General features: G+C 36.7%; 2 protein-coding genes across 3 annotated transcripts; both read left to right on the top strand.

The window, feature by feature from the left end:
* The first annotated feature begins 9,409 nt into the window (after positions 1-9,409).
* On the top strand, positions 9,410-10,772 carry LOC141691600 (uncharacterized). The gene has a single exon (XM_074496369.1). The coding sequence runs from the start codon at positions 9,410-9,412 to the stop codon at positions 10,547-10,549; it is 1,140 nt and encodes a 379-aa protein (XP_074352470.1). The 3' UTR covers positions 10,550-10,772.
* Positions 10,773-10,939: 167 nt separating this feature from the next.
* On the top strand, positions 10,940-12,323 carry LOC141691603 (nuclear transcription factor Y subunit C-2-like). 2 transcript variants are annotated; one of them, XM_074496372.1, is made up of 2 exons: positions 10,940-11,049; positions 11,369-12,323. In XM_074496372.1, the coding sequence occupies exon 2, from the start codon at positions 11,384-11,386 to the stop codon at positions 12,119-12,121; it is 738 nt and encodes a 245-aa protein (XP_074352473.1). In that variant the 5' UTR covers positions 10,940-11,049; positions 11,369-11,383; the 3' UTR covers positions 12,122-12,323. The 2 variants fall into 2 exon arrangements, with proteins under 2 accessions (XP_074352473.1, XP_074352474.1); XM_074496373.1 differs by lacking the exon at positions 10,940-11,049 and adding an exon at positions 11,091-11,287.
* The last annotated feature ends 2,000 nt before the right edge of the window (positions 12,324-14,323 follow it).

The raw sequence follows: 14,323 nt of genomic DNA, 5'->3' as shown, positions 1-14,323 counted from the left end.
TTGAGTCTTCAAAATGATCAATACTGGATCTGAAGGTGTGTGCATCAGGTCTGCGTCTGAAGACTGAAAGGTGTTTGATGAAAGGTGTCTGAGAGTTGTAATTGATCTCTACAATCTGTAGGTCTTATTATTACTATATAATTTGATGGATTGATGCTCTCTAGTAGTTATTGCTCAAGAACAGTGATAGAATATTGATGATTGAGCAGTTTTCTATTGATTAATTGCAAACTGTGTGCTAAATATGTCGACGAATGCTTCGTACTCGTCTGCTATAATAGGATCTACATCTATGCCTGCTGTAGTTGACTGTAATAATCCATTTTACTTGCATCCATCTGATAATCCTGGAATGCAACTTGTTACAGTTGTGTTATCTGAAAGTAATTACAATCACTGGAAAAGGTCTATGAGTATTGCACTTTCATCTAAACTGAAACTTGGATTTGTAGACGGTTCATATGCTAAACCTGCTTCTAGTTCACCATTAACAGTCCATTGGTTAAGATATAACAATATGATTAATGCATGTCATGCTGATGTCAACTCAACTTCTGCAGTTTCTGTTGTAGTTCCTTCAAATTTTAGTGCTCAGATATCACATATTGATATATGGCATGCCAGACTTGGCCATCCTTCTTTACAAGTTATGCAAATGGTACTAGTGTCTCTCTCAAGTAAAGTACTTGATGTTTGTGACAACTGTCAATTTGCAAAACAGTCTCGAACTAGCTTCCCTGACAGCAATCATGTTAGTGAGAACCTGTTTGATCTGGTTCATGGTGACTTGTAGGGGCCCTATAGGATTCCAACACATGGAACTTGTAAATGGTTTCTTACTCTGGTTGAAGATAAATCAAGAAGTACTTGGGTTTATTTGTTACCAGACAAGACCTCTGTATTTGCTGTTCTGAAAGAATTTGTTGCTCTCGTTCAGAATCAGTTTGAGACAACAATAAAAATGTTTCGAACAGATAATGGTACAGAGTTCTTTAACACCTCTGTTAACAATTTTCTTCAGAATTTGGGGATTATTCATCAAGCCAGTTGTGCATATACACCACAACAAAATGGCTTGGTGGAAAGAAAGCACCGACATCTATTAGATTGTGCAAGAGCATTAAGGTTTCATGCTAATCTACCAATCTCATTCTGGGGTGATTGTGTGCTGACAGCAGCATATCTTATCAACAAATTTCCAACAAAGGTACTTCAAGGAAAAAGTCCTTTTCAGGTGCTTTTTAATACTCTTCCAGATTACACTACTCTAAAGGTGTTTGGATCTCTGTGTTATGCAACTATTGTGCCACATTCTGCTGATAAATTTGCAACCAGGTCCATCAAGGGCGTATTCCTTGGCTATCCTTTTGCAAAGAAAGGTTAGATTCTGAATCTAGAAAACAAGCGTATGTTTTTTTCCAGAGAAGTCAAGTTTATAGAGACTGTGTTTCCATTTAGAAACATATCAGTTCAGACACCTCATTCTATGTTTCCAGCACATACTATGTACATTGATGATGATCCTCTTTCTGCTTCTGTTCTTAATCAGTCAGATGTGTATTCTGAGATTGTCACTTCTGAAGATTCCCAGTTAGAATTTGACTCTACTGATACTCCAATTTCAAGTTCTGAGTCTACTACTTCTCAAGCTTCTTCAGGTGATGCAAGTGATCCACCTTGTCCTGTTAACAGGCCTGTCAGACATAGGAAATTACCAACCAAGTTTGAGGATTTTGTTGACATTCCAAGACATTTGGTGTCTACTGTTAGTACTGAGCAGTATCTGCAAATTGTTGAACCTCAGTTTTACAAACAGGGAGTTCGGATACTTGAGTGGTGTGAGGCCATGAATGTGGAGTTAGCTGCTCTTGAAGCTAATCACACATGGGAGGTTGTTCCACTTCCTGCTACTAAGAAAGTTGTGGGCTGTAAGTGGCTCTACAAAGTTAAATACCTGGCCAATGGCAAGATTAACATATTTAAAGCTAGGTTAGTAGCCAAAGTTTTCACTCAAACAGCAAATATGGATTATTTTGAAACCTTTGCACATGTAGCCAAGATGACTTCATTCAGAGTGTTATTGGCTTTGGCTGCTATGTATTCTTCGAAGATCACACAACTTGATGTCACTAATGTCTTTCTTCATGGCATCTTGGATGAGGAGGTATACATGACATGTCCAGATGGCTATACCATTCCTACTCATATCTTACAACAATTTCCAAATCAAAAATTGGTATGTAAACTGCTTTAGTCTTTGTATGGACTTAAACAAGCTCCAAGACAGTGGTTTATTGCTCTTTCTGCAGCATTACTTTCTTTTGGATTTATGCAAACTTCTGGAGATCCAAGTCTGTTTGTGTACAAACAAGGAAACTCACTTCTGTATCTGCTCATCTATGTGGATGATATGCTTATGACTGGAAATGACTCTGTGTTAATATCTCAAGTAACTGAATTTCTCAATTCTCATTTCAAGATCAAAGATTTAGGTGACTTACATTTCTTTCTAGGTATTCAAGTTACTAGAACCTCAGCTGGTATCTTCATGAATCAATCCAAGTATGTGTTGGATATTTTGACAAGCTTTTCTGAGCTCAAGTCAAAAACTTCTCTTGTTCCAATAGAACAACATCATGAGCTGCTTCATGAATCTGACAGTCCTCTGTTGTCTGATATTACAGCCTATAGAAGGCTGGTGGGTAAACTAATATATCTTACCATATCTAGACCCGACTTGTCCTATGGGGTACATGTTCTAGCTCAATTTATACATAAACCTCAGTCCATTCACTGGCATGTTGCACTAAAGCTGGTTATGTATCTTAATCACACAACTTCACAGGGCTTATTTTACAAATCTCACACTAATCCCGTACTCAAAGCTTTCTGTGATGCTGATTGGGGAGGGTGTCAAGTTACACGTAAGTCCTTAACAGGATACTGTCTCACATTGGGGGATACAATGGTTTCCTGGAAATGTAAGAAGCAACATGTTATTTCTCGGTCTTCTGCTGAGGCAGAATATAGAAGCATGGCTGATGTCACTTGTGAAATTACTTGGTTGGTGTCCTTGCTCACTGAACTTCATGTGTCTAATATTACTCCAGTGCCTTTGTTTTGTGACAATCAATCTGCTTTGTACATTGCTTCAAATCCTGTTTTTCATGAGCGCACAAAGCATATTGAGATTGATTGTCATCTTGTTCGGCAAAAGCTCAAGCATGGTCTTATCTCTCCTCAGCATGTGTCTACTTTGAATCAGCCTGCAGACTTGTTTACTAAGGCTGTATCTTTAGCTCAACTATCATTCTTGCTGTCCAAGTTAGGAGTTTCCACTGATGTTCCTTCTCCTAACTTGAGGGGGGATGTTAGTCAAGATAAGAATGGTTGACTGTATGCCATGTGTATGCTGATGTGGCATAATAGTCTTTCCCACCAAAAAAAGTGTGTTAGTAGGCTCTCAAATAGTTCAGTAGTTTTGTGAGAGAGAATAGCTCTCATTTTTCCTGTATCTTCAAACACTGTAAATTGAGACTTCATTTTCTCTCTGTAGGATAAAAACAAGAACTTCATCTTTGAGCTTAATGAATGTGCAATGTTCTTCTTCTTCAATATATTTATGTGTTGATGTTGCTGCAGTTGTATGATTTCTAACAAAGCTTAGCCCAAGGATTGCAAAGAGAGAGAGAGAGAGAAAAAAAGAGAGAGAGAGATAGAGAGAGAGAGATGGGGGGAGAGAGATGGGGGGAGAGTGAGAGAAAGTTGGGTTCATCGGAGAGGGGTTGGGAAGAGAAAGTCGGGATGAGAATGAGAGATGTTGTGTTTATTTTTGGATTTTGATTTTAGTTTTTAGCTTTATGCTTTTAATTTTAGTGGGGGAGTGTTGATTTGGGCTAAAATTTGTGTAAGGGGGAAATATTTTGTGAATGGGGAAAACATATTTGACTTAAAATTGATGGGGGAATGAAAGAGTTGGGCGCATGTTTTTTTAGAGCATATATTAGACATCAGTTGTATTAGAAAGTGATGTCTGAATAGCCATACACATTGGTTTTATTTGGAGCGATGTTGAAAGTACGGTTTTACATCAGTGGCACAAGAAACTGATGTCTAATGGGCGATGTCTATTAACAAATGTCTAGTAGTGAGAGTTGGAGTAGAAACAGGTACCTCATGCATTGTGTCAGCAGTTATTCTACAACCAAGATGAGTGTATCCAGGTGGCAGCTTCATGTAAATGACATCAGAAAGCTCACCGTAAAGAAATGCATTGCTTACATCCATTTGACATGTATACCACTTCTGCATTGGTGCTACTACTAATAATGTTCTCACAATAGTGAGTTTTACTACTGGTGTAAAAGTCTCAGCATAGTCCACCCCATATTGTTGTTTGTTACCAAGGATCACAAGTCTTGATTTGTATTTATCTACCTTCCCATCTGGCAGAAACTTGGTTTTGAAGAGCCACTTGCATCCAATGGCATGTTTGTTTGGAGGTAAGGCAGTCAACTCCCAAGTATCATTTAATTCAAGGGCATCAAGCTCTGCATTCATTGCAGCTCTCCAGTGAGCATATATTGAATAGCTACTTTGAAGTTAGTTGGATCATGAGTACTAGTAATGGATGCCATAAAGCAGTGGAATTGAGGTTCAACCATAGTAGTGGCTAGGTTGGGTATGGAGTTGATCTGATTAGGAAGAACAAAGTCTTGCATCCAAGCAGGTGGCCTGATAGGTCGGGTAGATTTTCTGATGACAGGTGGTGTGGGAGAAAGGGAAGCAGTTGTTTGTGTATTAGGATCAGGTGTACCAGGTGTGTCTGAATCATCATCAGAGTCACTAGAGAAGCTGGTAGTATAAGTGATGTGGTTTCAGTTGGAATCCAGTCATCATCTATTACAACTAGATTAGGTGGAGTGAAAGATGGTGGAATTGTACTCATATAAGTAGCAGCAGCATCCTTATGAAAGGGTGTGTAGTTGTTTAGGATAGGTGTTGGAAGTCTGTTTATGATGTGAACTGAAGTCATCACACAAGCTCCCCATAAGTTAAGAGGAAGACCAGCATGAAACCTCAGTGATCTGGCTATTTCAAAGATGTGTCTGTGTTTCCTCTCAGCCCTAGCATTTTGTTGGGGCCTGTATAAACAAGAACTTTGGTGCAAAATACCATTATCCGAAAAAAATTGTTTGGAAACACTATCATCAAATTCTAAAGCATTTTCAGATCTCAAGAATTTGATGATTTTATTGAAGTGATTCTTAGCATAGTATAAGAAAGATTTCAGATTAACAAGGGTGTCAAATTTATGTTGCAAGAGATAGATCCATGTGTATCTAGTGCAGTCATCTATAATAGTGAGAAAAAACCTATACTTGCCATTATATGGGACTTTGTATGGTCACCAAAAATCAATGTGGATCAATTCAAAAGACATAGAGGCATGAGAATGACTTTCAGAGAAAGAAAACTTGGCAAATTTAGACATAGGGCAAGTTATGCAGATTTGAGATTTTTCAAGAGTGAATGGCTTAACATAAGGTATATGTTTAAGTTTACCTAGTGATGCATGACCAACTCTACGATGCCAAAGAGCCAATTGATGAGATACAGGAGAAGAGTTGGAAGATGTACCAGTAGTGATGTTCATGACTGCAGAGTTGGCATATGCAGGGAGAGAAGCAAACTTTGTTGTGTCCAAGTAATACAACCCATTCTTAGCCATGCCAATTTCCTTTATCTGTTTAGTAGTGTTATCAACAATATGGCAGTGAGTGGAGAAGAATTGAACTTCACAATTGACATCCTTGCTTAGCCTTTGCACAGAGAGAAGGTTGTACTTGAAGTGTGGCACACACAACACCTTCTTGAGCACAAGATCAGGAGTAAGACACACAGTTCCAGAATGGGTGAGGACAGTAGTATCACCAGTAGGCAAATTGATCTTCTATACTTCAGAAAGGCACTTGGGATTTATAAGATTCGAAAGATGAGGGGTCATATGATCTGATGCCCCTGAATCAATTATCCATTATGTAGAAATTCATATAGTTGCAGTGTTTGTGATCATCCCAAAAAAATGATGATCAATTTCTTCATCTGCTTCAGTATCTCTCATAGCTCCAGTTTGAAGTTGGAGCATGAGCCTTACTAATTGGTCAAGCTGCTGAGGTGTAAAAAGAATTCAGGAGTTGGTGAACTAGATACATAATCAGTTGTGAAGTGAGCATTGGAAGCCATTTTTGGTGTAGGGTATGACTTATTTGAAGGTGTCCACCTGGTGTTAGAGAAAGGTTTAGCTCTAGAGGGTGTAAATTTAGGGTTTCGAGGGTGACACAGAGGGAAGCCTATAACTTGCCAGCATTTATCTTTGGTGTGACATTTACCACCACAAACAACACATTGCAGAGACCTATCAGATTGAGACTGAACTTTGCTGTACATAGCCAGCAGGTCTGCACAAGGTTGGTGTGTGCTGAGCAGTGCTCTTTGAGCTTCCTCTTGCTCAAGAGTAGCACAAGCAGTTTCAAAAGTAGGTAGTGGGTTACACATAAATAAATTGCTCCTCTGAGTATTAAACACCTCATTTAGACCGTTAAGAAACTGAAATAGTCTTGATTCCTCTTTTTGTGTGTTTATATTTTCTAAAAGCTTAATAACATCAGTTTGTGGGTTTGCAACATGGGGAAGCATGTTCATAGAGTCTAATTCCTCCAATATAGTTTTCATAGAGGTATAACATTCAGTGATGGACTGGGTGTTCTATCTTAAAGCATAAAGATCTTTACACGGCTTGTATTTTCTGGACCCATTGGACAAAGCAAATCTTTTTTCTAAATTAATCCAAATATCTTGTGCAGAAGTCATATACATAATAGATTTCCTGATGGTTGAAAAGACATTACCAGTGAGCCATGCCATGCCCATGTTATTGCAAGTATCCCATAACTCTGCCTTAGAAGGATCATCGGTGGGAAAGGGTATTGTGCCATTAACAAACCCAAGTTTTCATTTAGAGGACAGGTTGATCTCCATGGATCGTTTCCACGCCCTATAGTTTGGGCTCCCTTGCAGCTTATCCACTTGAATTGAGCTTGCATTGTCTGATAGATGTATAAACAAAGGGTTCACCATGTCTTGGTAGGTGATACGATTTGCAACCATATTAAGGAAGATAAAAAAATGAGAGATGAGAATGAAGGAGGGTAGAGAGGAGAAAAGAGGCTCAGACAACAAACAACAAACAGATTGAGAGTAAGAAAAGAGATTTGGAGGAGGGTGTTAAAAAAGATAGATTTAGAGGGACCTAAGAAGAATTAAAGGACTTTGTTATTCAAGGCTCTGAAACCATGTAGACAATGTCAAACTGAGTTATAAATGATATTAACACATCAAGATTCAAGAACCAGGACAAAATATAAGAGACAAGAAATGGGGAAGGAGAAAATATTATTTCACTTGTCCTGACCATGATATGATCAATCTTATCCTTATAACACCTAGCATATAGGTATCAGATAAAAGGTATTAAACAATTATCTAATAATCTCAAAATAAGACCAATCTAGAAATGCATATGGTCTCGTACACAGCTGAATAGATAGCAAACTACAGTTGGAAATGAAAAGAAATAATCAGAGCCAATTTCTTTAATATCCTGTTTTCGAACTCGTGTAAACAAGAACAATAAACGAATCCTATTGGAATGAAATCTAATCCTGACTAGCAATTGCTTGCTAAAACTAAATATAACTACTTTGTATAACAAAGTTGAGCAGGAACACATGTATTGTTTGAATTCGTGTTAAAGATATCAATTTATATTCTAGAATTGAATTTGGTACAGTGACTTGAGAATTTAAAATATTTTTTATGGAATTTATTCGAATACATGAGGCATTGTAGCTAATCCCTATGTCATTTGACATAGTACATGTAAAATTATTGGTGAATCAAACATTTACTTTGTAAAAATGAAATTAAATGCTCTTATATCTCGTAATATTTAAGTAATTATAAAAAATTAATGAAAAATATTTATAGAATTAATCGCTAGAAAGTATTTATTTACAAATTCTTTATAAATTAAAAGAATTGATTAATTCTTGATAATATAAATGTCCGGTCAATATAATATTTATACAAAACTTAATTTTATTTTTACGGGGGAGTGGTCTTTTCATAAAATTGCTAGAATTTTTATTATATAAGTGATATTTTATTATAGCCGCTTAAATTTTTGAATGACATTATTAAAAAAATATTTTTATGATGAACTTTGGAAAATCCAGGACCAAAATTGGTGTCCGGAAATGTTTAAAGTTTGTCTTATTTATTGAAATTGTTTTATAAATTAAAGTCAATTATACTACCTAAATTTGTTTTTATCAATATTAATAACATGAATATGTATTTGAAAATCAATTCTGTCTTGGTATATGTTTACATTGCATTAAGTTTTTCAATAATTTTTATTAGACGAAAAATGATTTAATAATATAAGATAAAATTAGAGTATTCTTATTATATTTCTAGGTATTTTACTAATTCTATAATGATAAAAATAATAAAAAACTAAATGTAAATGTAAATTTGTATTAATTCAAATTAAATTAATATATTTATTCAGCAATAATTTATATGTTATATGATGTCAAATTCACACAAGTATTTTATATCAATTCAAAGAAAGCTATTTTAATTTATGTAAAAAACATGTCAGTTACACATTATAACCGTTGCATGCTAAATTGTGAAGAAGACACGTAGTTTTCTGCATGAAATTTTAACAAGACACGTAGGTTTTTTAAGTTTTACACTGTATTACATGTTAAATTATGAACAAGACACGTAAGTTTTTAAATTTTACACGTATATTACGTGTTATTTCATGTAGGGTCCATATTTTTTATTTAAGAAACACATACCTTCCTTGTTCTTTCAAAAAATATATACAGCTTTCATGGTCTAGTTTCAGATGATACGTAACTTTTAATGGTCTAGTTTCTTTATGCACAAATTGTCAGGTATGTTTATAGATCGAGAAACACTTACATGGTCATGTAGTAATACTGATATTTGCTAAATTTCTATGTTATTTAGAAGATCATACTTTGATATGTAGTAAAACCTTCAAATTTTTTTTTGGTGGTTGTGCTTAATGTGTGATGAGTTAATTATTCCTACTCTGCCTGAATGCTAACAAGTTTCCCAGTGAAGCTCTTTTCAATTTCAAAGCCCGATTTGTAACAAGTTTCAAATTTTATGCAACACTTCTTACAATTTAACAAATAAACGTCTGATATATTTATAATTGAAAGAAAAAAGAGATTGTGTACTGAAGTTTCATATAATTTATGATGTGACAGGAGATACAAGTGAGAACTTAGGAACTTGATTAATCATGGATGAATCTGAGGAGATCCCGCAACAAGAAAACATAAGTTCTGGAAGTGCAGATCAAATGGCCAATGTTCCACCCCCCTTTACTGATACACCTGATGCTGTAGCTACCAACGTTAGTGTTCCAGTGATTTCGACAATGCAACCTCCACCTGTCTCCTCGTCTGATCAGCATCAGCTGGCAAATCAAGAAGCTCAAGCTCAGCATCTGCAATATGTACGAGAACGGCTTAGGCAATATTGGGCTAACCAAATGCAAGAAATGAAACCAGAAGATTTTAAGACGCATAGCCTCCCAATCTCTCCGATAAAAAGGATAATGAAAGCCGATAAAGATGTTAAAATGATAGCAAAGGAGACTGCAGCTGTGTTTGCTAAAGCTTGCGAGATGTTTATACTTGATTTGACTTCACAGGCTTGGATCAACACTGAAGCAGATGGAAGAAGGATAGTTCAAAACAAAGATCTTGCTGCAGCAATTAGTAAGACAGATCTGTATGATTTTCTCGAAGACGTGATTCCAAGAGATCAGTTAAAGGAACAAATCTCCAAGGCCACAAACTCAAGGCAACAAGTTGCTCAACAGCATGGAGTTGGATCATCAAACGCTGGAGGTCAGCAACCTCCAGCTTTTATGCCTTTGTATCAGTCAGGACCACAGAACCAGCAATCCTTTGTGCTCGGGCCTCACGCTCAGTATCAGCAGAACCAGCAGCCATCTACACCTTGGCCTCAGGCTCAGTACCAGCAGATTCAACAGCAGCAGCCATCCACACCTTGGCCTCAGGCTCAGTACCAGCAGATTCAACAGCAGCCATCTATGCCTTGGCCTCAGACTCCGTCTCAGCAGAACCATCAGCCATCCACACCTTGGCATCAGGCTCAGTACCAGCAGATTCAGCAACAGCTATCTATGCCTTGGCCTCAGACTCCGTCTCAGCAGAACCATCAGCAACCATTTATGCCTTGGCTTCAGGATGAGGATGAGATAATCCCGGACCAGGAGGATACACTGCAAGCGTTTCTGTCTTCGCCTCAGGATGAGGATGTGTTAATCCCGGACCAGGAGAATCCAGGGCAAGCGTTTCCTTCTTCCCCTCAGGATGAGCTGCTCCCGGACCAGCATCTAAACAATAATTAATAAACGATAATTAATAATGTCAGGACTTAATATGGAATAATAAATCTACTTTGCGTGGGAAAGTAGAGTTAGACAGAAACTGTGTTCCTAATATGGTTGGAGTTGTTTAAGTTCATATGTTATTCCCTGCAATTTCCTTTGTTGTCATCTGTACTGTTACCATTGTGTAACTTGTATTTGTACCGTTACATCAGTAAAACGTCAAATTCTGTCGTTCATCTTCTTTTATGGGATAATATTTTACAAAACTGAAATTATTTTTAAAAAATTAATGTCAGTTTTTCTTTAGAAACTGCAAAAGTGATGCAACAATACAGCCCTTTGTGTTCCACGTAGTTCACAAGAGCGCTCCACGTATGTGTATACGTGGAGGCGTAAAACAAGTTTGAGTGACACGTGCTACTCATGCAGCTACTATTTATTTCTTGCTCTCTTCTCCTCCATCTTCAGAACTTGAACTCACTTCCCTTCATTTATCTTCCAGTGTTTCTTTGTTACTGGTATACTTTTCTATTTCTTCTCTTTTCTTTAAACAATATCTTTAAATTGACTTTGAATTTGTTAACTATAGTAGTTTGAATTGTATCTAGGGTCTATTTATGATGTATGTGTACTTTACTTGATTCCATTTTATGTGCATATGCTCAAAAATTGACGAGAGATCCATATCAGACCAGACAGGATCTCCCGTAAACTCGACTCGACTCGACTCGTTGCGGCTGTGTTAATGTTAATATGGTTGCGTTAACGTTTAACGTGTGTTGATTAATGTTTTTATACTTGTGACAATACTCATTATTATCTCAATCTTGACAACAGTTTTAAGGCTTCACTATGGACCAATCGGAACAAAGTCAGGAACAGCAGCATCAGCATGTCAGTAACGGTGCTGGTCAAATCTCCGATGGTACCCTCGCATATGCTCAGGCACCCTTTGTACCTACCAGCTCTCTTAATAATATTCCGGTCTCAATGCCCACTTGTCCTCGAGGAGCATTTCCATCTCAACACCAGCTCGCGGATGCTCAGCGTTTACAACAACAGCAGCAGCGGATCAAATCATTCTGGGACGAGCAAATGAAAGAAGCTGAGCAAGCAACTGACTTCAAGAACCATGTGCTCCCTCTTGCACGTATCAAGAAAATAATGAAAGCTGACGAAGATGTGAGAATGATATCCTCTGAGGCTCCTGTGGTATTCGCAAAGGCATGTGAAATGTTCATCTCGGAGCTAACTATGCGTGCTTGGATGCACACTGAGGAGAGCAAAAGGAAAACACTGCAGAAGAATGATGTTGCTGCTGCAATATCTGGAAACGAGACATTTGATTTTCTTGTTGATATTTTGCCAAGAGATGAGGTGAGAGATGAATCTCATGGTTCAGCTAGTGAGCCCGTTCCGTATTACTATCAGCAACAAAATCAGATGCAGCAGCTTCCACAGCCTGTGGATTTCGTGCCTTGGCCTCAGCAGCAGCAGCAGAACCAGCAGCAGCAGCAGCAGCAGCAGCAGCAGCAGCAGCAGCAACAGAACCAGCAGCAGAATCAGGGTAACAATATTGACAGGTTTTGAGGGGAATTTGCTGCAGCAGCATCACACATGAAGAGTTATCTTTAGAATTGAGTAATGTGTGCTAGAGGAAGGCCGTTTACAGTGTTAGAGAAAGGCCATTTACCAGCTGGTCCAGTGCTTTCTCATCTAGAACATCTAGTATACCCTTTTACTTTTTAATTCTTATAATATCAAATATTAATTAAATCATTTCGACTTTTAATAGGACTTGTTTTCAATAACATTGAAGAATCCATGTGGTAGGTGTGCCAGATGTTGTTCAATAACATTGAAGATCTAAGGAGCTTATATTACCAATTACACATTGCCAAAAACTGAGTCATTACAATTAGATGCAGAACTCATTTGTTTGTTGTATGCATTTGTATTTTGAAGTAATAGTGAAAGAGTTTGGAATGAAATGAATCCTTCTTTTGATAAATTTGAACACTATATGTGTACTTTCATATTCTAGAGCATAAATCAGTTGTTTGTGTACCAAAAAGAAGTTTAAAATAATTTTGATCGCCTGTTCAAGTTGGAAACCTTAAACCTAGTGAACTTACTGGGGCTGATATCAAGCATAATTCATGTAATCTGATATCATTAATAGATATTGGAAGGTATACTTGCATGTCATTGGAAATATACATTCGGAGAGCACGGTTGGACATCTCAAGTGGTTATGAGTTTATCCTCTGTGTCGTCCTAGATCCTGGGTTAGATCCTCGTTCACCCCGAAATTTTTTGAGAACAGATACTCATTTATAAGGTTATAAGCCGTGATTGTCAAAAAAAAATATATACATTCTAAAAGCACAATGGAAGGGACATCATCACTGAGCAAAACTTTTCAGAATTTCCGATCCAATAACTTAATGGTGAAAAGGCATGCCATTACAAGGATACCCAGTGCATTTAGCGTCCTCATCATTAGGTCCAGCAAGGGACCCGATGAACGCAGCATTACCCTTATTTCATATGAAAGGACTGTTTCTGAGGTAGTAGATAGCAAGTAGACACTTGATGACAACTGCATCTAATTACAAAATCATATGTTAGTACCTCCAAGACGATCACAGGCATGGAATAACTCAATGTTAGTTATTCTATCCATTTTGGGTTAAATATCAAAGTAGTCACTGAAGTCAATGTCATATATCACTTCCTTCACTAATCTTAACGGGGTATCATTTTGATCACTAAAGTCACATAAATATCAAATAGATAACTTTAAAAATGCGATTATAAAGTAAATATTATCATCTGTTATGTTCTACACATTTTTCTTCAACGCTACTATAACCAAATGAAAAGTTGTGAACTCTAGTATTTTAGATAATATATTTAGATTTTAAAAAAATTATTTACTATTTATTTTAAATTTTTATAGTTATTTTATCTTACTTAATTAAAAATAAATAGTAAATAAAAGTTTTAAAATCTAGATATATTATCTAAAATACTAGAGTTATCTATTTATATAATATTTATTTTTTCGTCACATTTTTGGAGTTATCTATTTGATAATTATACGACTTTAGTGATCAAAATGATACCCCGTTAAGATCAGTGAAGGAATTGATATATCACTTTCACTTCAGTGACTAATTTGAAATTTAACCCTATCGATTTTTTAGGTTTAGTCATCTGACTGCTCTTTTTCCGGAAAAAAATGACTTCGTCTATCAGCAGAATCTGTTTATCTTAGTCAGGACAAATCTTTGCAATGACTTGGCCAAATCTCTCCAAGACTGTATTCAGATGAGTAAAGCTTTTTGATCTGATGTAAGAAGGTAAGGACAATCACTTCGACAACAACAACCAGACCACATTTTACAGATTCCTCAAGAAAGTTGGAAAATGACTATGTATAACATTGAAAAATTAACCATAAAATTCGGTATCTATTGCAAAAACCATTTACGGGAAGCAAGAACAGATGGATCCTGCTCTTCTATAGAAAATAGGTGCATCTGCTGAATGGTGAGCTCGCATGTTCTCTATCTGTACAAGTGCTTCTTTATATTTCTTATTGACAAATAAGACTGCCACGGATGATTGTGTTGTAAGTCACATTGTCTAGCAAACAACTGCTAACTTCCATTTTCAAAATAATTCATTTGCTTCCTCATAAAACCCTTCCTCACAAAGTCCTCTGATCAGTACATTGTGTATTACAACATCGGGCTGCACACCTTTTTGTTCATCAAAAATATTTCT

The sequence above is a fragment of the Apium graveolens genome, chromosome 10, assembly GCF_009905375.1.
Source record: "Apium graveolens cultivar Ventura chromosome 10, ASM990537v1, whole genome shotgun sequence".
Lineage (NCBI taxonomy): Eukaryota > Viridiplantae > Streptophyta > Magnoliopsida > Apiales > Apiaceae > Apium > Apium graveolens.
Note: the sequence above shows the minus strand (reverse complement) of the source record. Positions and strands in the feature narration are given on the sequence as shown.